The sequence below is a fragment of the Oncorhynchus nerka genome, linkage group LG17, assembly GCF_034236695.1.
Source record: "Oncorhynchus nerka isolate Pitt River linkage group LG17, Oner_Uvic_2.0, whole genome shotgun sequence".
In the NCBI taxonomy this organism is placed as follows: domain Eukaryota; kingdom Metazoa; phylum Chordata; class Actinopteri; order Salmoniformes; family Salmonidae; genus Oncorhynchus; species Oncorhynchus nerka.
The window spans coordinates 39,038,091-39,061,083 of NC_088412.1; the positions used below are offsets into that span (position 1 = coordinate 39,038,091).

Sequence of the window (22,993 nt, forward strand, 5' to 3'; positions counted from 1 at the left end):
CACAAACAGTTGGTGTGCGACAGGTGGTCGAGATATGTTATCAACGATGCAATGCCACAGTAGCTACAGTCCATTAATTATTCCTGATATAATTTATACAAAGACAGAATTCACAAATGCTATAGCACAACGGCAGAGTCATGTCTTAAATGTAAAACCAACAGTGACTTAATGATTCATGCCTTCTGGGAATGCTATGAAGTCAAAGTTATGGGCGGAATTAGAAAGTTGGTAGACAGAAGTTTTACAATATAAATGTACTTTTTAATCTATCGGCATATTTCAAGACATGGCATATGAGGGTGTGGTGAGATGCACAATGGTTTGGACTATACTTTTCTTGTCGATCATTTTGAAAACGTTTTTGTTTAAATACTCAATCAAATGACCCTCAATTGTTAAGACAATGCATTTCATTCATTCTATTTAAATATTTAAAAAATGAGAAATTTGAGGTCATATGGCATAGTTTTACAAGCACTAGAAGTTGAAACGGTGGGGACGTGGGTCTGAGCAGGTGTTATGTCAGCAATGTTTGTCTATTGTCTTGTCTCTGGTTTCTATTGTTTAAAAAAAAATCTTACAAAATAAATACAAATTATCCCTGATAACGAACCTTGCGAATGTCAGACTCCATCCTGTGAAGCACATCAATTGCAATAATGCAAATTACTCCTCAAACTTAAAGGGAAAAAATCAGCCCAAAACCACTAAATATGTGAACAATGTTTTGTTTCATTTTAGCATTTAAAAGAAGGTTGGTAGCAACATGGAAAATCTCTTGTGGAAATCTGTTGCAGCTCAAATTGACTACAAAGTCTGCAATGCAATGCCCTCTATGGTTGGGCTGGCTGGCTAGCAAGCAAACATAGCTACACACAATAATACCAATGACAAGATCAGCATGTAATGTAGCTAGTTAGTGCAGTTTGTTTAGGCGATTTTACAGCTGTCAATTTAGGAGTCTACAATCTCACCATGGTCAATTTGCGGATCGATGTGCTTCACAGGATGGAGTCTGACAGTCGCAATGGCAGATATACTTTTGAAGAGATGGGGAAATGTTGCCCATGCTACGTCAAAGGGTTGCACGGTACATTCTGGGCGATTCTGGTAAAAGAAACGCGCTCCATCAATTCAAATTTTATTTGTAACGGGTGCCAAATACATCAGGTGTGAAAAGCTTACTTACATGTCCTTAACCAACCATTGCCGTTTACATAACAATGATGCTATATACAGGAGGGTACCAGTACCAAGTAAATGTGCAGGGGTAAAGGTAGTTGAGGTAATTTGTACATGTAGGTAGGAGTAAAGTGACTGCATAGATAATAAACAGTGAGTAGTAGCAGTGTAAAAACAGGGTGGTGGTGTCAATGTAAATAGTCCGGGTGGCCATTTGATTAATTGTTCAGCAGTCTTATGGCTTAGTGGTAGAATCTGTTAACTTCTTATGGCTGAAATCCCGTTAACGGGATCGATTTGACAACAGCTAGTGAAAGTACAGGGTGCCAAATTCAAACAACAGAAATCTCATAATTAAAATTCCTCAAACAAGTATTATACACCATTTTAAAAATAAACTTGTTAATCCCACCACAGTGTCCGATTTTCAAAAAGACTTTACGACAAAAGCATACCATGCGATTGTTAGGTCAGTGCCTAGTCACATTAAAAACAGCCATTTTTCCAGCCAAAGAGAGGAGTCACAAAAAGCAGAAAGAGAAAATTAATCACAAACCTTTGATCTTCATCAGATGGCACTCATAAGACTTCATATTACACAATACATGTATGTTTTGTTCGATAAAGTTCATATTTATATCCAAAAATCTCAGTTTAGATTGGAATGTTATGTTCAGTAATGTTTTGCTTCCAAAATATCTGGTTATTTTGCAGAGAGCCACATCAATTTACAGAAATACTCATCCTAAATGTTGATAAATACAAGTGTTATGCATGGAACTAAAGATAAATATACTTCTCCTTAATGCAACCCCTGTGTCAGATTTCAAAAAAGCTGTACAGCGAAAGCACACCATGGAATAATCTGAGTACAGCGCTCAGAGACCAAAACGAGCCATACAGATACCCGCCATGTTGTGGAGTCAACAGAAGTCAGAAATAGCATTATAAATATTCAACTTACCTTTGATCTTCATCGGAATGCACTCCCAGGAATCCCAATTCCACAATGAATGTTTGTTTTGTTCGATAAAGTCTATAATTTATGTCCAAATACCTCCTTTTTGTTTGCACGTTTAGTTCACAAATCCAAATTCACAAGGAACAGGCACTTAGTTCAGACAACAGTTCCATTAGTTCGTAGAAACATGTCAAACGATGTATAGAATAAATCTTTAGGATGTTTTTTTATCATAAATCTTCAATAATATTCCTACCGGACAATTACTTTGTCTTTAGAAATGAAAAGTAACAGAGCTCGTTCTCATGGCCGCACGCGAGACTTAGCTCATGGCATTCTGCCAGACACCTGGTTCAAACGGCTCTTATTTGCTCCCCCTTCACAGTAGAAGCCTGAAACTTGGTTCCAAAGATTGTTGACATCTAGTGGAAGCCTAAGGAAGTGCAATCGGACCAAATTTTACACTAAATTGGATAGGCAAAGACTTGAAAATCTACAAACCTTAGATTTCCCACTACTTGGTTGGATTTTTTTCTCAGGTTTTTGCCTGCCATATGAGTTCTGTTATACTCAGACATCATTCAAACAGTTTCAGAAACTTCAGTGTTTTCTATCCAAATCTACTACTAATATGCATATTTTAGCTTCTGGGCCTGAGTAGCAGGCAGTTTACTCTGGGCACCTTATTCATCCAAGCTACCCAGTACTGCCCCCCAGCCATAAGAAGTTAAAGAAAAAAATCTTCATCCAGTTCGAAGTGAGCAAACGCCTTTTATTAAAGTACTCTCCACTGGCTTCCAGTTGAAGCTCGCATCCGCTACAAGACCATGGTGCTTTTCTACGGAGCTGTGAGGGGAACGGCACCTCAGTACCTCCAGGCTCTGATCAGGCCCTACACCCAAACAAGGGCACTGCGTTCATCCACCTCTGGCCTGCTCGCCTCCCTACCACTGAGGAAGTACAGTTCCCGCGCAGCCCAGTCAAAACTGTTCGCTGCTCTGGCCCCCCAATGGTGGAACAAACTCCCTCACGACGCCAGGACAGCGGAGTCAATCACCACCTTCCGGAGACACCTGAAACCCCACCTCTTTCAGGAATACCTAGGATAGGATAAAGTAATCCTTCTCACCCCCCTTAAAAGATTTAGATGCACTATTGTAAAGTGGCTGTTCCACTGGATGTCTTAAGGTGAACGCACCAATTTGTAAGTCGCTCTGGATAAGAGCGTCTGCTAAATGACTTAAATGTAAATGTAATTAATTTTTAATAACCTTTTATTTAACTAGGCAAGTCAGTTAAGAACACATTATTATTTACAATGACGGCCTAGGAACTGTGGGTTAACTACCTTGTTCAGAGGGAGAACGACAGATTTTTACCTTGTCAGCTCGGGGATTCGATCTTGCAACCTTTCGGTTACTAGTCCAACGCTCTAACCACTAGGCTACCTTCCGCTGTTGTGATGTCCAGAAGTTATTTTCGGTCATAAGAGACAGTAGTAGCAGCAACATTATGTACAAAATAAGTTAGGCAATTTTGTCATTGTTTTCCTCATTGTTAATTTCATTTGAAGCTCATAAAACAGGATTCCCCCCCCTGGCACCATTATTTTGACATGAAGAAGTGAATGTGAGACTATAGGGCGCATGAATTTCGTCTGCAAGAAGTATGACATTACAAATCTTTTCCGTGATGTGAGAATTTTAACTTGCTATCTGTAGAATCGTATAGCTTTGGAATCGTGACGTTACGTACTTTCGAGGAAAATAGGCACATTTGACACTGACTTTGAGAAGGGATTGCGTGAAGATTAGCAAATAGGAAACATGTGCTAGACCCTCTGTTAAATTACACATTTCTTAAGGTAGGAATATCACAAAAATATCAATGGCCCTTTTCGAGAGAAGACGTCCTCCCGAGTTATGACATCGGCCAATATTGAGATGTGAAATGTATGATGATTTTGCGATGTAAGTCTTATTCCTATTAACTTTCATTGTAGTAAGAGCGACTTTATGACGGTGTTATGCATACCGGCTGGATTTCTGCCTTCTTGAACACCAATATCTAAGATAAACATGAAATGACCCTGGGAATCGGTAGGACATCACTCAGATACACAACAAGAAATTAGCATTCAAAATGGGTGAACATTTCCTTTAACACAAAATAAGTCAGGTGAAGCATTGGCTATCAAAATGTGATGCAAATAACACAGACATCAGATCAACAACAAAAACACATGTTCTCTCTTGCTCTGATCTGCAGACACTGGACAACTCCAGGATGGCAACAGACACTGCATCCCAGCAAACTCTTGGCTCCAAGATCATGACCTTTCACCCTTCCATGGAGGAGTTTAAGGACTTCAGCCGTTACATCGCCTACATGGAGTCACAAGGAGCTCACCGAGCTGGAATGGCTAAGGTTAGTGTGTGTGTGTGTTTGTTTCTGAAGATAATATGCATAAGCAGTCATCATTCTATGTTTCAAATGTTTATATCCCATTCTATAAAGAATACACTCTGCATAAATTAAGACAATGCTATGTTTTGTGTGTGTGTTGCAGGTTATTTCACCCAAAGACTGGAAGCCCAGACGTACTTATGATGACATAGATGACCTGGTGATCCCTGCTCCTATACAGCAAGTGGTGACTGGCCAGTCCGGTCTCTTCACACAGTACAACATCCAAAAGAAACCCATGACCGTCCGAGAGTTCCGCAAGACTGCCAACACAGACAAGTGAGCTTTAACACTGTTTAACACAGTACTCATTTTTAACATAGTTATACACATGGTTGTAATATAGTACATTCACATTGTTAACAAAGTTCTACACATGGTACATGTTATAGGACACATGATACATTGTTATAGGCTACACATGGTTGTAATATTGGTTTTATTTCTCAAAACACTGTTTAAGCCATGGATCACAGGCAACAGCCACACTGAGCTAAAGGCTAGAGCGGGACACTAATCCGTAATCTTATAAGAAATCCCGGTGAACCATCAAACAGGCAAAACGTCAATACAGGACTGAGATTGAATCCTACTATACTGGCTCTGACGCTCGTTGACTGTGGCATGGCCTGCAAACTATTATGGACTACAAAGGAAAACCCAACTGCGAGCTGCCTAGTGACGTGAGCCTACCAGACGGGCTGAATGCATGCATGCATGAGAGCACCAGCTGTTCCGGATGACTGTGTGTTCACGCTCTCTGTAGCTGATGTGAGCAAGACTTTTTAAACAGGTCAACATTCAAAAGGCTGCGGGGCCAGAAGTGTACTCCAAGCATTCGTGGACCAACTGGCAAGTGTCTTCACTGACATTTTCAACCTCTCCCTGACTGAGTCTGTAATATCTACATGTTTCAAGCAGACCAACATAGTCCCTGTGCCCAAGAAAGTGAAGGTAGCCTGCCTAAATGATGACTACCCTGTAGTACTCGCGTTGGTCGCCATGAGGTGCTTTTAAAGGCTGGTCATGGCTCACATCTACACCATCATCCCAGAAACCCTAGACCCGCTACAATTCGCATAATCTCAATCCTACTCCACACTGCCTTTTCCCACCTGGACAAAGGAACGCCTACGGAAAGTATTCAGAACCTGGACCTTTTCTACATTTTTTTACATTAGTCTAATTCTACAATTGATTCAATTGTTTTCCCCCCCCTTAATCTACACAGGATTTTACATAGGATTTCAGACCCTTTACTCAGTACTTTGTTGAAGCACCTTTGTCAGTGATTACAGCATTGAGTCTTCTTGGGTATGACGATATTATGTTATTGACTGTACGTTTGTTTGTGTAAGTCTGTTTTGTCGCACTGCTTTGCTTTATCTTGGCCAGGTCAGTTGTAAATGAGAACTTGTTCAACTGGCCTACCTGGTTAAATAAAGATGAAATAAAAACAAGCTTGGCCCAACTATATCGGGAGTTTCTCCCAATCCTCAAGCTTGGTCAGGTTGGAATGGTGAGCGCTGCTTCACAGCTATTTTGAGGTTTCTCCAGAGATGTTTGATTGGGTTCAAGTCCGGGGTCTGGCTGGGCCACTCGAGGACATTCAGAGACTTGTCCCGAAGATTCTCCTGCATTGCCTTGGCTGTTAGGGTCGTTGTCCAGTTGGAAGGTGAACCTTCGCCCCGGTCTGAGGTCCTGAGCGCTCTGGAGCAGATTTTCATCAAGGATCTCTCTGAACTTTGTTCCGTTCATCTTTCCTTCGATCCTGACCAGTCTCCCAGTCCCTGCCGCTGAAAAACATCCCCACAGCATGATGCTGCCACCCATGCTTCAGCATAGGGATGGTGCCAGGTTTCCTCCAAATGTGGTGCTTGGCATTCATGCCAAAGAGTTCAATCTTGGTTTCATCAGACCAGAGAATCTTGTTTCTCATGTTCTGAGTTTCCTGTAAGTGCCTTTTACTGAGGAGTGGCTTCCGTCTGGCCACTCTACCGTACAGGCCTGATTTGGTGGAGTACTGCAGAGATGGTTGTCCTTCTGGAAGGTTCTCCCATATCCACAGAAGAAGTCTGGAGCTCTGTCAGTGACCATCTGGTTCTTGGTCACATCCCTGACCATGGCCCTTCTCTCCAAATTGCTCAGTTTGGCTAGCAAGAGTCTTGGTGGTTCCAAATGTCTTCCGTTTAAGAATGGAGGCCACTGTGTTCTTGGGGACCTTCAATGCTGCAGACATTTGTTTTGGTACCTTCACTAGATTTGTGCGGACACAATCCTGTCTCTGAGCTCTACGGACAATTCCTTCGACCTCATGGCTTGGTTATTGCGCCAACATGCAATTGTGGGACAATATGTAGACTGGGGTGTGCCTTTCCAAATCATGTCCAATCAATTGGATTTACCACCGGTGGACTCCGATCAAATTGATCATCCATGAGCTGTTTCTACAATGGAAACATTACGCACCTGAGCTCAATTTCGAGTCGCATAGCAAAGGGTCTGAATACTTATGTAAATAAGGTATGTTTTTAGTAAATATATTGACTTTCGCTTTGTCATTATGGGGTGTTGTGTTTTGAGGACTTACATTTTTTTTTTTACACAACAATGTGGAAAAGTCTAGGGGTATGAATACTTTCTGAATGCAGTGTGTATTTTTTATTTTATTTGTAAATGATAAATATTGTTACATTACTAGCTCAAACACAATCTACAAAGATTAGTTAATTGCATATCAGTTAATGGCTCAGCACTGCTACATAGTACATACACCAAAGTAGGCTTGGGCCATATCCAGATTTTCATATCGTCATACCGTCCTCCTCATCCCTGGATTTACGGTATTACCGGCATGGCCCACAAGGGGCGGCAAAGTTGGAGCATCCCATTTGGCCTCTACCAGAATGCTAACAAAATTAGCACAAACTAATAGTGACATTACATAGACAGTGTTTAGCTAAACGGTAACGAGCGAAAGCGAACATAACTAATTGCAAAGCCAGCTCAAAGTTATGCAAGCATAGTTAGTAGCTACTGAATGTAATTTTGGGTGAGTTCGGACATTTCCAAGCAAAAGTGAGTGAGGGGGAAAAAACTGCAAATCAACAAAGTTGTGATGAATGCTCTTCTGTGTACACGGAGCAGAGGGGGAGAATGGAGGAGGAAAAACCGCTAGTAGGTAGCAAAGGGGGGGAAAATGGTAACTGTATGCATCTCTTCCAGAACTTTTTTGAAACTTCTGGCAGAAATCCATTAGCTTATGGCAAACATTTAACCATTGAATTTCATACAAGTGTAACTTCATCACCTCCTGTGCGTCGCACAACAGAGACTTGCCCATAGTTATAGAACGCTATGGACTCACCAGCTCCTGCTTTCTCCCGTTATGCTATTTACAAACAAACACGTGACTGGCTCAACTGCTCTGGGGAACTTCATAATGTGGCAGGTGAAATTAAGAACACAATCTGCTTTTTCTCTATTGGGTTCTGAGAATATGGAAAACGTATTCATGTCACTGAGGAAGAGAGGGTAATGTATAACATTTACTTTGTCAGGATTTGTTGTTAGCCATCAGGGATCTTTTGGGAGAAGAGACAGTCTGGTACCAGTCACCATGACAGCCGTGAGTTGGAGTGAGCACTTTGGGGCTGAGGTCAGGTCAAATGAAGTGAGGAAGAATGGGTATCACTAAAGTTCTTACTAGCAACAGATCCATTGGCTGTTCAGATGTGTCGGAGGAGACTCCGCATTGGAGAAAGGGTTAAATATCAGTGCTTTATGTGAATATGTTGTCTGTTCAGCTGTTTGATCCTTTGAGAAAAATAAACTTGGTTTAAGCTTTCATAGTGTCTTGAGTTCTTACTGATAATTAGAACCTAACATCTAAGTATTGCAGAAGTTGACCCCAGGTATTAACTGAAAGTAGCTACAAATATTAAAATGTATTGGAGAAATTTCCAATAAATAGTGTTGAAAATATTGAAAAACCAGCCTACCCCATTTTGATATAGTCCCAAGTTTACACCATATACCTACAGTCACACACAAGCTCAGCAGATTTGAATTTCAAATGAAAAATGTATGTTTATGTAGAAAATGTTAGTGCATCGAACCAAATTGCATCGATTCGTTTAAAAAAAATCAAACTGAGTCGCACCAAATCGTTCCTGTATTGTATTGGAGTCCTTGGCATGTATCTAGATCAGTATCGAATCGTCTTGAAAAGGAAATATATACAGCCCTACTTGTTTAGTTATCTTCTGTTACTTTTGTTGTAGGTTCTGTAACCCCCGATATGTGGATTTTGATGAGCTGGAGAGAAAGTTTTGGAAGAACCTGACTTTTAACCCCCCTCTCTATGGAGCGGATGTCAACGGAACACTCTATGATCCAGTGAGTGATTCCATCTCATTCCATGACTATTCCATGTTCTAATTCTATTTCAATAGACCATTCACTGTCATTAAACAAGCTTTTACTTAACCAATGTATTCTCCAAACATCAGCCCTCCATTTGGCTCCATTTCGGATTTGAACCCACAGCATTCTGTTTAAATGTCGATGTCGTCACCCTTAAAGTTCCAAAGCAGCTATTTTTATATCAATATCAAATCATTTCTGGGTAAAAATGAAGTATCTTGTGACTGTACAACAGTTTCCTTTTTGACCATTTTAATTGAGAACATAGCTTCTCAGCAAAGAGCAATTTCTCAAGCAAGAATTCTTCTAGGATTGTCTGGGAGTGGTCTGAGTGGGGAGAGAAACTGAAAACTGCTGTTATTGGTTTGGAACTCTTATTGGTATATTAACAAATTTAACGCTAGGTGATGTCACCAGCAGGCCATAACTCCATCCCACCACAACAGGCTTACATTTCAGGCTGCCTTTTGAAACCACTCTTATCATTTTCACAGTATTTTTCCAACCTCAACTGCACTGGGCCTTTAACAACATTGTCTCTGCTCTCTCTCTCCTAGGACGTGACAGAGTGGAACATTGGTCATCTGAACACTATCCTGGACACTGTGGAGAGGGAGAGTGGGATCAAGATCAAAGGGGTAAACACTCCTTACCTGTATTTTGGCATGTGGAAGAGTACCTTCGCCTGGCACACTGAAGACATGGATCTCTACAGCATCAACTACCTTCACTTTGGAGAGCCCAAGTCCTGGTAGAGTTTAGTTTTATGTATTTTGCATAGTTAGAAAAACAGAAGGTTCAGTGCAGTGAAGTTATACCAGTAGATATTTACTGTATGTCGATTTTACAGTTTACAAATTAAACGTGTGTGGGTTGTTATTATTATACGTAACACCCAACACTAGCGTCAGGTCCAGGAGGTGTTTTTGTACATCGAGCTGCTTCATACTACAGCAAAAGGCTCCTACACTATGGGCCGCTCTGGCTAGGACAAAGCTTATTTTATTTACTTACCTAACACATAGCATCTTGACAACCACTGACATCGTTGCTCTTATCTCTCTACAGGTATGTTGTTCCCCCTGAACATGGGAAGAGATTGGAGCGTCTCGCTAAAGGTACTTGAAAATAATTTTCCTTATTGTATATCAATGTCCAGAGTAGTCAGCAGAATTCTTAACATAATTGACTTCTTCTCATGCAGGGTTTTTCCCTGGGAGTGCTCAGAGCTGTGAAGCTTTCCTGCGGCACAAGATGACTCTAATCTCACCCTCCATCCTGAAGAAATACGGCATACCATTTGAGAAGGTGACCTCTTTCAATGGCATAATACAATCAGCTTTACTGACCAAAAACTTTCTGGCTATACTGTAGGTTGTTACAGTGGGATGATTTTACTGTTTTGGCAGTAATATTGTTTTCAATAGTAGTATTGTATGCATGCATGCGTGTCCACTTGGGCTAGGCGACTATTACGATAGTATTGGATGTCGAAGATGCTTGACAGCTGTTGTAGTTGGTGATGACATTGTACGTGACAAACAATGTATAGCCTATTTCAACTTGATTGGCGCCACGCAGTAAAGCGCTGACTGAGCAGCCCACAGCAGGACCATGCTGTGGCCTCTTGCTTTGCTGTAGGCTGCGTAACATATTTCAATAAATGTTATAAAAAATGTACAGAATGCAAGAGAATGCAGACAGAGCAATTTTCACCAAAGCAGTGCAAAATGTCTGGTTAAGATTTTTATTTTTCTCTCAATGTTTGATTATCTGGTCCGTATAGCCAGACACTCCGGTGTCTACGTCAAATTTTACAGTTTCTCTCATTTTATATGAATATGACTTTTTATGCATGCTGGCTTTCTCTTGCCGCGCTACTTCATGATCAAACAATGAATTCATCTAACAGAGTTCTAGGCTCAAAGTTTTTGAATAACCTCAACAAGGTAGGCCTACGGTAATAATGATAGAGGTAAAACGAACAATAGCAAAATCGAACAAGTAGTTTTGAATTAGCCTTAGTTGAGCCAAGCTTAGTCTATTATACAATAAATGATGCATGCATCACTCCTCCTTGCCATTGTGAACCAAACGGTCAAATCATACTAATTAAAATAGCCTATTAAAATCAGTAAGACAAATTCAATTGAGTGTTTCCCAAATAAGCTATTATAGGTGTTTACATGTGCTAAAGCTGCAGCTTTAAAAGGGGAACAATTGTGAAAGTCGGTCTATAGGCGAGTATCACAGCTTTATTTTGAATGACGGTGTCTTCAGAAAGTTTTCATACCCCTTGACTTATTCCACATTTTGTTGCATTACAGCCTGAATTCAAAATGGATTAAATAGATTATCATCCATCTACACACAATAGCCCATATTGAGAAGAGAACATGAACATTTTTGCTAATGAAATGCAGTAATCTAATTTACATAAGTATTCACCCCCTGAGTCAATACTCTGTAGAAGCACCTTTGGCGGCGATTACAGCTTTGAGTCGTCTTATCAGCTTTGCACATCTGTGTTTTAAGTCTTTCGGCAGATTTTCAATGGGATTCAAGTCTGGGCTGTGGTTGGGCCACTCAAGGACATTCACATTCCATTTCAGCATGGCTTGGGGTCATTGTCCTGTTGGAATGTAAATCTTTGCCCCAGTCTAAGGTTGTTTGTACTCTGAAGCAGGTTCTCCAGGCGTGCTATCATGTTTAATTTCTCAGGAGTAGTTTCTGTCTGACCACTCTCCAATAAAGCCCAGATTGGTGAAGTGCTATAGAGACTGTTGTCCTTCTGGCAGGTCTTAGCAATTTAACTCTAATTATGTCGGTGGTTATTGGGTTCTTGGTCACCTACCTGAACAAGGCCCTTACCCGGTTTCTCAGTTTGGTCGGATGGCCAGCTCTAGGTAGTTCCATATTTTTTTTTCATTTCCTGAACTTTCATCACTCTAGACATGTTTTCTACCCTTCGCCAGATATATGCATCATCACTATTTTATCTCTGAGATGTACGGACAGTTCTTTGGACTTTGCACTGTCGACTGTGGGACCTTAAATAGACAGGTGTGTTTCTTTCAAAATCATGTCCAAACAATTGAATTGTCCACAGGTGTACTCCAATCAAACTGTAGAAACTCAAGAATGATCAAAGGAAATTGGATGCACCTGAGCTCAATTTGTAGTGTCATAGCAAAGGGGTATGAATACTTAAGTAAATGAGATTTTCTGTATTTTTCATTAAATGTGGAAAAATGTCTAAACATGTTTTCACTTTGTCATATGGTGTATAGTGTGTAGATGGGTGTGATGTTTTATTTATTTAATCCATTTTGAATTCAGGTTGTAACAACGTGGAATAAGTTAAAGGGTATGAATGCTTTCTGAAGGCACTGTATGTAGGCAAAAAGTGAAATTGAGCAAGCAATATCAAGATAGAAGAATCGAATGAATTCTAAAGAAAACATATAGCTCAGCAAAGCTTATTAAAGAAACTATGCGTAGAGTAGGCCTATTTCCACAGCCTATTATTAGCAATGTAGGCTACAGCCTACCTACAATGTATAGAAGCCTAGGCCTAATAAGAAAGAATTTATTAAAATGCGAATCATTGAATATTCATACAATTCTGGGGACAGCAGAGTTGGGTGCTCTGCAGTTGAGGCTCCTTGACTGTCACTTGCGTGTGGGCACAATTTCTCGCCACAGCTCTAACATAGAGTAATAGGCAACTTTAAAAAGATTTTGCTCTAAAATACCTTTGTCATGATTCTGCTGGTCCTTCCTGAAAGCAAGCAAGCGAGTTCGCGCTAGGGGTCCTTCCAATTTGTAAGTCACTCTGGATAAGAGCGTCTGCTAAATGACTTAAATGTAAATGTTGTTGGGAGAGTTGGCCAATAGGGGCCGATACCATCGTATCACTTTTGGTGTGCACTTAATGACTATAGGACAAAGATTGACATCACCCAACCTTAGTGTCCACCTCTTTAGATCAGTGGTCTGACTTGTTGTGTGTGTGTGTCTGTGTGTTTAGATCACCCAGGAGGCAGGCCAGTTCATAGTGACCTTCCCTTTTGGCTACCATGCTGGTTTCAACCACGGCTTCAACTGTGCAGAGTCTACCAACTTTGCCACACAGCGATGGATTGATTATGGCAAAATAGCCACACTGGTATGTACAGATACATGAATTAACACATTGAATGTGTGATTCCAGGTCATGTGTGTGTGAATGGTGTTTTGTCGTGTGGTTGGTAAAGCATGGCACTAGCAAAGGCAAGGTTATGTTTTTAACATCTCCTGGGTACGTGGGACGGTAGCGTCCCACCTGTCAACAGCCAGTGAAACTGCAGGGCGCCAAATTCAAAACAGAAATTCCATCATTAAAATTCCTCAAACATGCAGGTATTTTTCACCATTTTAAAGATACACTTGTTGTAAATCCAGCCACAGTGTCCGATTTCAAAAAGGCTTTACGACGAAAGCACACCAAACGATTATGGTAGGTCAGAGCCAAGTCACAGAAAAACACAGCCAAAGAGAGTCACAAAAAGTAGAAATATAGATAAAATGAATCACTAACCTTTGTTCTTCATCAGATGACATTCATAGGACTTCATGTTACACAATACATGTACAGGAGAAGTACTCCAGATATAACAAGCTGACCCTAGCCCCCCGACACAAACTACTGCAGCATAAATATTGGAGGCTAAGACAGGAGGGGTCAGGAGACACTGTTGCCCCATCCGATGATACCCCCAGACAGGGCCAAACAGGAAGGATATAACCCCACCCACTTTGCCAAAGCACAGCCCCCACACCACTAGAGGGATATCTTCAACCACCAACTTACCATCCTGAGACAAGGCAGAGTATAGCCCACAAAGATCTCCGCCACGGCACAACCCAAGGGGGGTGACTCAACCCACTCAAGTGACGCACCCCTCTAAGGGACGGCATGGCACCAGTGACTCAGCCCCTGTAATAGGGTTAGAGGCAGAGAATCTCAGTGGAAAGAGGGGAACTGGCCAGGCAGAGACCGCATCCGCCATGTTTGAGTCAACATTAGTCAGAAATAGCGTTATAAATATTCACTTACCTTTGATCTTCATCAGAATGCACTCCCAGGAATCCCAGTTCCACAATAAATGTTTGTTTTGTTCGATAATGTTCATCATTTATGTCCAAATATCTACTTTTATTAGCTTTTGTTGGCAAAAAGTTCCGTAGAAACATGTCAAACAGTGTATAGAATCAATCTTTAGGATGTTTTTAACATAAATATTCAATAATGTTCCAACCGGAGAATTCCTTTGTCTTCAGAAATGCAATGGAACACAGGTCGCTTTCACGTGAACGCTCGTGGCTGCTGGCAGACCTCTGACTCATTCCCCTCTCATTCGGCCCCACTTCACAGTAGAAGCATCAAACAAGTTTTTAAAGACTTGACATCTAGTGGAAGCCTTAGGAAGTGCAACATGACCCCATAGACACTGTATTCGATTGGGCAAGGGTCGAAAAACTACACACCTCAGATTTCCCACTTCCTGGTTGGATTTTTTTCTCAGGTTTTTGCCTGCCATATGAGGTCTATTATACTCACATCATTCAAACAGTTTTAGAAACTTCAGTGTTTTCTATCCAAATCTACTAATTATATGCATATTCTAGCTTTTATGGCAGAGTAGCAGGCAGTTTAATTTGGGCACTCTTTTCATCCAAAATTCCCAATGCTGCCCCCTACCCTAGAGAAGTTAACTCCAGCAAGTATCACATAAAAAAAAAAAAATCTATGCATTCACTCACTTACTGTAAGTTGCCTTGGCTAAGAGTCTAGTAAGTGGCATTTATTGTATTATATTCTCATGATCAATCCCTGTCCTATCTCTCCCAGTGCTCGTGCCGTAAAGACATGGTGAAGATCTCCATGGATGTGTTTGTGAGGAAGTTCCAACCAGATCGCTACAAGGCATGGAAGGCAGGGAAAGACAACATTCCTATTGACCACTCCAAGCCCACGCCAGAGGCTGCTGAGTTCCTGACGGGAGAGAAGACAGGGGAGCCTGGGAAGGAGGGTCCAAGCCCCAGCGAGGCCCCTGACCAGGAGGAGGACACCCCAGGCACCACTGCACAGGAGGAGACGAGGTCTGTACTTTACTGTTCTCACTTACCCTGTCATGTTTGTCATTTCCAGCTGGTATAGCTTAAACCCCTAAAGTTGATATCCGTGCCCAACGAAAGTACAATTGGCAATAAATAAAATCCCCAGTTTGTGGGGGAAAGGGTGTGTCCCATAACTTGCTAGGGAGTAAAGATGTTAGGGACAATATAGAATGATTCACAATAATTGTTCACTAAAATAATATTTGCTTGCCAAAATGTAAATATTAGCAATCCTTTGCATGAACTACCTAATTTATTACAAATATTAATTGTTAATTATGGAAATTAAGGTGAAGGATTTTTATAATTTTTTAATAGTTATATAATACAAATCGAGGTGAGTGCGATAAATGCTTTTGACGGCTGATCTGCTTCTGTTCTGTGGGTGGCACTGTGTGCTCTTTTCGAAGGATTGGTCCTGGTCTCTCGGGGCCCATGGGATCTGGGGGGGGTGGGTGTGCCAGTCACTGGGATGACAACCCAACTCGGGATGGGGAGGGGTTTTAGCTGGTGGAATAGTGGGGACCAATTAGAGGTTTACATAGTAGCAATGCACAAATCATGGTATAGCTATATGGACACTCAATCACTATGGTACTTTTTAATGATGAGTTTATATATATATATATATATATATGATAAATAGATTTGAAACTTTTATTTCATTGTGGTGAAATAAGTATTAGCCAGTTATAATTGTAATGGCTTAGCGCATAATAAGAAAAGACGATCAGTATTTACCTGGCTAAAAGAGAAGGAATATAATTTCTATTGTTTACAGGAAACTCATTCAACAATTTTAGGTGAAGTTGTGTGGAAAAAGGACTTGGGGGTGATTATTATTATTTTTTTCATGGGCAAAGAAATTCAAAAGGTGTAAATATTAACAGTCATTTTGATCCAAATGTACAAATTGTCCAAACAGATCAAGGTCAATGGATGATTTAAAATGTTATTGGACCATAAACCGATATGGCCTATTAACCTACACGGTCCAAATAATGATGACCCATGCTTCTTTGAAAATATAGTATTACTATATATAAAGTATTACTTTTTTCCCTTAAAAGGTAGGGGTCAAAATTATTGGCACCTAAAGATCCTTATAAATAAAGTAGTCAAAAGTTTAGTATTTGGTCCCATATTCCTAGCACGCAATGACTATATCAAGCTTGTGATCCTACACACTTGTTGGATGCATTGGCAGTTCGATTCAGTTGTTTTGATCATTTTGTTCCCAGTAGAAATTAATGGTAAATAATGCATTGTCATTTTGGAGTCACTTTTATTGTAAAAAATGATTACGAATAATCCTGAATGATTTGTGAATAATGATGAGTGAGAAAGTTAGATCAGGTCAAAGATAACATGTTAACAGGGTGGGAATCATTTTTTGGTCCACCAGCCACTGTGGGAGGTAGATAAAAAAAAAAGTACCAGCCACTCAGATTTTTTTACCAACAAGTTTGTTTTTTTCCATAATTACACCCAAAAATCAAACAGATGAGCATGCTTTCTATTGTTTCAAAAATTTATTGCTAATAAGTAAAGGGGTATGTCGCTTAATTTTATTTTTGTGAACTGTGTCTGTTAAGACAATTTACACTGAACAAAAATATAAACTCATCATGTGAGAAAAGATCCCAGAAATGTTCCATACAAAGTTTATTTCTGCTGATTAAACATTATGATCATTACACAGGTGCACCTTGTGCTGGGGACAAAAGGCCATTAAGATTGTGAAGCTTTGTCACACAATGCCACATGCAATTGGAATGCCCACCACAGCATTGAATACTCATTTTGTTACCATACGCCGCCTCCAACGTTGTTTTCAAGAATTTAGCAGAACATCCAACCAGCCTCACAACCGCAGACCACGTGTAACAAAGCCAGCCCAGTACCTCCTCATCCGGCTTCTTCAAGTGCGGGATCGTCTGAGACCAGACACTTGGACAGCTGATGAAACTGAGGAGTATTTCTGTCTGTAAGAAAGCCCTTTTATGGGGAAAAACTCATTCTGTTTGGCTGGGCCTGGCACCACAGTGGGTGGGCCTGGCTCCCAAGATTAGGGACTAATTTATTTATTTCAATTGACTGATTTCCTTATTAATTGTAACTTAGTAAAATTGTTGCATGTTGCTTTTATATTTTTGTTTGGTATAGATCCAATAATACAAACAGATGAACATCAAGAAAGTTCCTTCCCTGCCACAATGCTGAGTGATACGGACTATTTATTATTATAGTTCAGGGCTCTACGCTAACATTTTTTACAAGGAGTACATGATGTGCTTCTAAGTAGAAATGTAGAAGCACACAAATAAATTTAGCAGAGAAAGTGACTAAAAGTTAATGAATACAGTTTTTGGAGAGTGTGCTTGATTGACCATGGACAGCGGTTCAGCTGGCCCGGGACAGGCCGTTTCAGTGGTAACTCGGGCACTTAGCAGCAGAATGTTGCAGCAAACTCAAATTAACAAAATATTTAAATGGCCAAGAAACACGAGTACAAAGTCATACTTAAGTTGCCTTGTCAATTCGACAGATGGGCTTTGGATAATAAAAAATAAAACTGTTGCCAAATAGTGTGTGGCCAATGTGGCAGGTGAAATATACATTTACCCACCAATGACAAAATCTACCCTCATTTGGCCAGTGCTAATCACCAACGCTCCATGCTAACCTCCCCTGTTATTGGTACTGGTGAGAGATTAGCATGTGTTGGGGGTATGACCTTTGGCCCTCTAACTTTTTCTGTCATTATTCACAAGTCATTTAGGATTATCTGTGATCGGGGTAACATCCACATTAATGTAGAAGTGAGCCAGATGTCTCGCCGGATGTATATACAGTGCCTTTGGAAAAGATTCCGATGCCTTGACTTTTTCTACATTTTGTTACGTTGCAGCCTGATTTTAAACTAGATTAAATGTCCTCATCAATCTACACACAATACCCCATTATGACAAAGCTAAAGGTTTTTTAAAAATAAAAACGGCAATGCCTTATTTACGTAAGTATTCTTACTCTTCGCAATGAGACTCGATTGAGCTCAGATGCATCCTGTTTCCATTGATCAACCTTGATGTTTCTACAACAAGAGTACACGTGTGGTAAAGTCAATTGATTGGACATGATTTGTAAAGACACAGACCTGTCTATAAAGGTCCCACAGTTGACAGTGCATGTCAGAGCGAAAACCAAGCCATGAGGTCGAAAGGAATTGTCCGTAGCACTCCGAGACAGGATTGTATCGAGGCACAAGATTCTCTGTTCTGATGAAACCAAGATTGAACTCTTTGGCCTTAATGCCAAGCGTCACGTCTGGAAGAAACCTGGCACCATCCCTACGGTGAAGCATGGTGGTGGCAGCATCATGCTATGGTAATGTTTTTCAGTGGCAGAGACTGGGAGACTAGTCAGGCTTGAGGAAAAGATGAACGGAGCAAAGTACAGAGCCTTGCAAAAGTATTCATCCCCCTTGCTGTTTTTACTATTTTGTTGCATTACAACCTGTAATTTAACTGGATTTTTATTTGGATGTCATGTAATGGACATAAATAAAATTGTCCAAATTGGTGAAATGAAAAAAATAACTTGTAATAAAAAACAGAAAGTGGTGTGTGCATATCAATCAAATGTATTTATAAAGCCCTTCTTACATAAGCTGATGTCACAAAGTGCTGTACAGAAACCCAGCCTAAAACAGAAAGCAATGCAGGTGTAGAAGCATGGTGGCTAGGAAAAACTCCCTAGAAAGGCCAGGACCTAGGAAGAAAACCTAGAGGAACAAGGCTATGAGGGGTGGCCTCTTCTGGCTGTGCTGGGTGGAGATTTGAACATCTTGGCCATGTTCTGTTATAATGCTCATAGATGACCGGCAGGGTCAAATAATAATAATTACAGTGGTTGTAGAGGGTGCAACAGGTCAGCACCTCAGGAGTAAATGTCAGTTGGCTTTTCATAGCTGATCATTCAGAGTCTATTGCTCCTGCTGTCTCTAGAGAGTTGAAAACAGCAGGTCTGGGACAGGTAGCATGTCCGGTGAACAGGTCATGGTTCCATAGCCTCAGGCAGAACAGTTGAAACTGGAGCAGCAGCACGGCCAGGTGGACTGGGGAAACGAGTCGTCAGGCCAGGTAGGCCTGAGGCATGGTTCTACAGCTCAGGTCCTCCTCAGAGGGAGTGTACTTAAATTCACACAGGACACTGGGTAAGACAGCAGAAATACGCCAGATTTAACAGACTGACCCTAGCCCGCCGGCACGTAAATTTCTGCAGCATAAATGCTGGAGGCTGAGACATGAGGGGTCGGTAGACACTGTGACCCCGCCCGACGATACCCCCGGACAGGGCCAAACAGGCAGCATATAACCACACCCATTTTGCCAAAGCACAGCCCCCACACCACTAGAGAGATATCTTCAACCACCAACTTACTGTCCTGAGACGAGGCCGACCTTCACACTCCTGGGCCAAACTACACACAATCATAGGACCTACTGAAGAGATGAGTCTTCAGTAAAGACTTAAAGGTTGAGACCGAGTCTGCGTCTCTCATGGGTAGGCAGACCATTCCATAAAAATGTAGCTCTATAGGAGAAAGCCCTGCCTCCAGCTGTTTGCTTAGAAATTCTAAGGACGGTAAGGAGTCCTGCGTCTTGTGACCGTAGCGTACGTGTAGGTGTGTACGGCAGGACCAAATCGTAAAGATGGGTAAAGAGCAGATGGGTAAGAGCAAGCCCATGTAATGCTTTGTAGATTAGCAGTAAAACCAGACCTTGCCTTATCAGGAAGCCAGTGTAGAGAGACTAGCACTGGAGTAATATGATAAAATTGTTTGGTTCTAGTCAAGATTCTATCAGCCGTGTTTAGCACTAACTAAGTTTATTTAGTTGTTTTCATCCGGGTTGCCCGGAAAGTAGAGCATTGCAGTAGTCTAACCTAGAAGTAACAAAAGCATGGATACATTTTTCTGCATTATTTTTGGACAAAGTTTCAGATTTTTGCAGTGTTACGTAGATGGAAAAAAACCTGTCCTTGAAACAGTCTTTATATGTTTGTTAAAAAAAGAGATCAGGGTCCAGAGTAATACCGAGGTCCTTCAGTTTTATTTGAGATGACAGTACAACCATCAAGATTAATTGTCAGATTCAACAGAAGATCTTTGTTTCTTGGGACCTATAACAAGCATCTCTGTTTTGTTCCGAGTTTAAAAGTAGAACATTTGCAGCCATCCACTTCCTTATGTCTGAAACACAGGCTTCCAAGGATGATTCGTTTTAAGTCTAATACTGCGGGTAATGGAGTCGCCAATGACTAGTGTTTTCAATTTGTCAGAGCTAATGGTGGGAGGCTTCAGCGTCTCAGACCTCATAATGGGAGGAGTAGAGACCAGAGAAGGCTCGGCCTCTGACTCCGACTCGCTGCTTAATGAGGAGAACCGGTTGAAGGTTTCTGTCGGCTGAATGAGTGACACCGGTTGAGCAATCCTACAGCATTTCCTTCCAGAAGCCATGAGAAAGTTGTCTGGCTGCGGGGACTGTGCAAGGGGATTTATACTACTATCTGTACTTACTGGTGGCACAGACACTTTCATTCTTTCCTACACTTAAATTACCCTTGCCTAACGATTGAGTCTGAAGCTAGGCTAGCAGCACAGCTATCCTCGCTGTAAGGCGATCGTTCTCATGTATGTTATGAGTACAGCGACTGCAATTAGAAGGCATCATGTTAATGTTACTACTTAGCTTCGGCTGGTGGAGGTCCTGACGAAACACGTCCAGATAAAGTGTCCAGAGTGAAAAAGTCGAGCGAGGTGGGGAAAACTAAAAATATAAATGGTAATTAAAAAGTAAAAACTGGAAAGTTGGCAGGTAGCAAAGTAAGGTTAGAAACAAAATGCACAGCAGCACGAAAACAAGTCTAAATATGTATTCACCCCCTTTGCTATGAAGCCTCTAAATAAGATATGGTGCAACCAATTACCTCCAGAAGTTACATAATTAGTTAGCTTGCACACAGGTTGACTTTATTTAAGTGTCACATGTTGTCAGTATAGTACACTGCTCAAAAAAAAATAAAGGGAACAATTAAACAACACAATGTAACTCCAAATCAATCACACTTCTGTGAAATTAAACTGTTCTCTTAGGAAGCAACACTGATTGACAATACATTTCACATGCTGTTGTGCAAATGGAATAGACAACAGGTGGAAATTATAGGCAATTAGCAAGACATAAAGGAGTGGTTCTGCAGATGGTTCTGCAGATGGTGACCACAAACCACTTCTCAGTTCCTATGCTTCCTGTCTGATGTTTTGGTCACTTGAATGCTGGTGGTGCTTTCACTCTAGTGGTAGCATGAGACGGAGTCTACAACCCACACAAGTGGCTCAGGTAGTGCGGCACATCATTGCGAGCTGTGGCAAGAAGGTTTGCTGTGTCTGTCAGCGTAGTGTCCAGAGCATGGAGGCGCTACCAGGAGACAGGCCAGTACATCAGGAGACGTGGAGGAGGCCGTAGGAGGGCAACAACCCAGCAGCAGGACCGCTTCCTCCCACTTTGTGCAAGGAGGAGCAGGAGGAGCACTGCCAGAGCCCTGCAAAATTACCTCCACCAGGCCACAAATGTGCATGTGTCTGCTCAAACGGTCAGAAACAGACTCCATGAGGGTGGTATGAGGGCCCGACGTCCACAGGTGGGGGTTGTGCTTACAGCCCAACACCGTGCAGGACGTTTGGCATTTGCCAGAGAACACCAAGATTGGCAAATTCGCCACTGGCGCCCTGTGCTCTTCAGAGATGAAAGCAGGTTCACACTGAGCACATGTGACAGACGTGACAGAGTCTGGAGACGCAGTGGAGAACATTCTGCTGCCTGCAACATCCTCCGGTTTGGCGGTGGGTCAGTCATGGTGTGGGGTGGCATTTCTTTGGGGGGGCCTCCATGTGCTCGCCAGAGGTAGCCTGACTGCCATTAGGTACCGAGATGAGATCCTCAGACCCCTTGTGAGACCATATGCTGGTGCGGTTGGCCCTGGGTTCCTCCTAATGCAAGACAATGCTAGACCTCATGTGGCTGGAGTGTGTCAGCAGTTCCTGCAAGAGGAAGGCATTGATGCTGTGGACTGGCCCGCCCATTCCCCAGACCTGAATACAATTGAGCACATCTGGGACATCATGTCTCGCTCCATCCACCAGTGCCACGTTGCACCACAGACTGTCCAGGAGTTGGTGGATGCTTTAGTCCAGGTCTGGGAGGAGATCCCTCAGGAGACCATCCACCACCTCATCAGGAGCATGCCCAGGCGTTGTAGGGAGGTCATACAGGCACGTGGAGGCCACAAACACTACTGAGCCTAATTTTGACTTGTTTTAAGGACATGACATCAAAGTTGGATCAGCCTGTAGTGTGGTTTTCCACTTTAATTTTGAGTGTGACTCCAAATCCAGATCTCCATTGGTTGATCAATTTGATTTCCATTGATCATTTTTGTGTGATTTTGTTGTCAGCACATTCAACTATGTAAAGAAAAGTATTTAATAAGAATATTTCAATCATTCAGATCTAGGATGTGTTATCTTAGTGTTCCATTTATTTTTTGAGCAGTGTATAATACTGGTGTGCCAAGCTTATGCGTCACACCCAAGAAGAGTCGAGGCTAATCGCTGCCAAAGGTGCTTCAACAAAGTTCTGACTAAAGGGTCTGAATACTTATGTAAATGTAATGTTTCAGTCTTTTAATTTTAAATAATTAGCAAACATGTATATATTATATACCTGTTCT

General features: G+C 41.5%; 1 protein-coding gene across 5 annotated transcripts in view; it reads left to right on the forward strand.

The window, feature by feature from the left end:
* The window catches only part of LOC115145198 (lysine-specific demethylase 4A), a 53,156-nt gene that overhangs the window by 4,073 nt on the left and 26,090 nt on the right, over positions 1 to 22,993 (forward strand). For all 5 annotated transcript variants that reach the window (XM_029686560.2, XM_065003153.1, XM_065003156.1 and 2 more), the window contains 8 exons: positions 4,415 to 4,573; positions 4,716 to 4,891; positions 8,896 to 9,010; positions 9,595 to 9,788; positions 10,106 to 10,155; positions 10,242 to 10,345; positions 13,068 to 13,205; positions 14,931 to 15,181. In XM_029686560.2, the coding sequence (XP_029542420.2) occupies positions 4,433 to 4,573; positions 4,716 to 4,891; positions 8,896 to 9,010; positions 9,595 to 9,788; positions 10,106 to 10,155; positions 10,242 to 10,345; positions 13,068 to 13,205; positions 14,931 to 15,181 (1,169 nt within the window). In that variant the 5' untranslated portion in view covers positions 4,415 to 4,432. The remainder of the gene's footprint in view (positions 1 to 4,414; positions 4,574 to 4,715; positions 4,892 to 8,895; positions 9,011 to 9,594; positions 9,789 to 10,105; positions 10,156 to 10,241; positions 10,346 to 13,067; positions 13,206 to 14,930; positions 15,182 to 22,993) is intronic.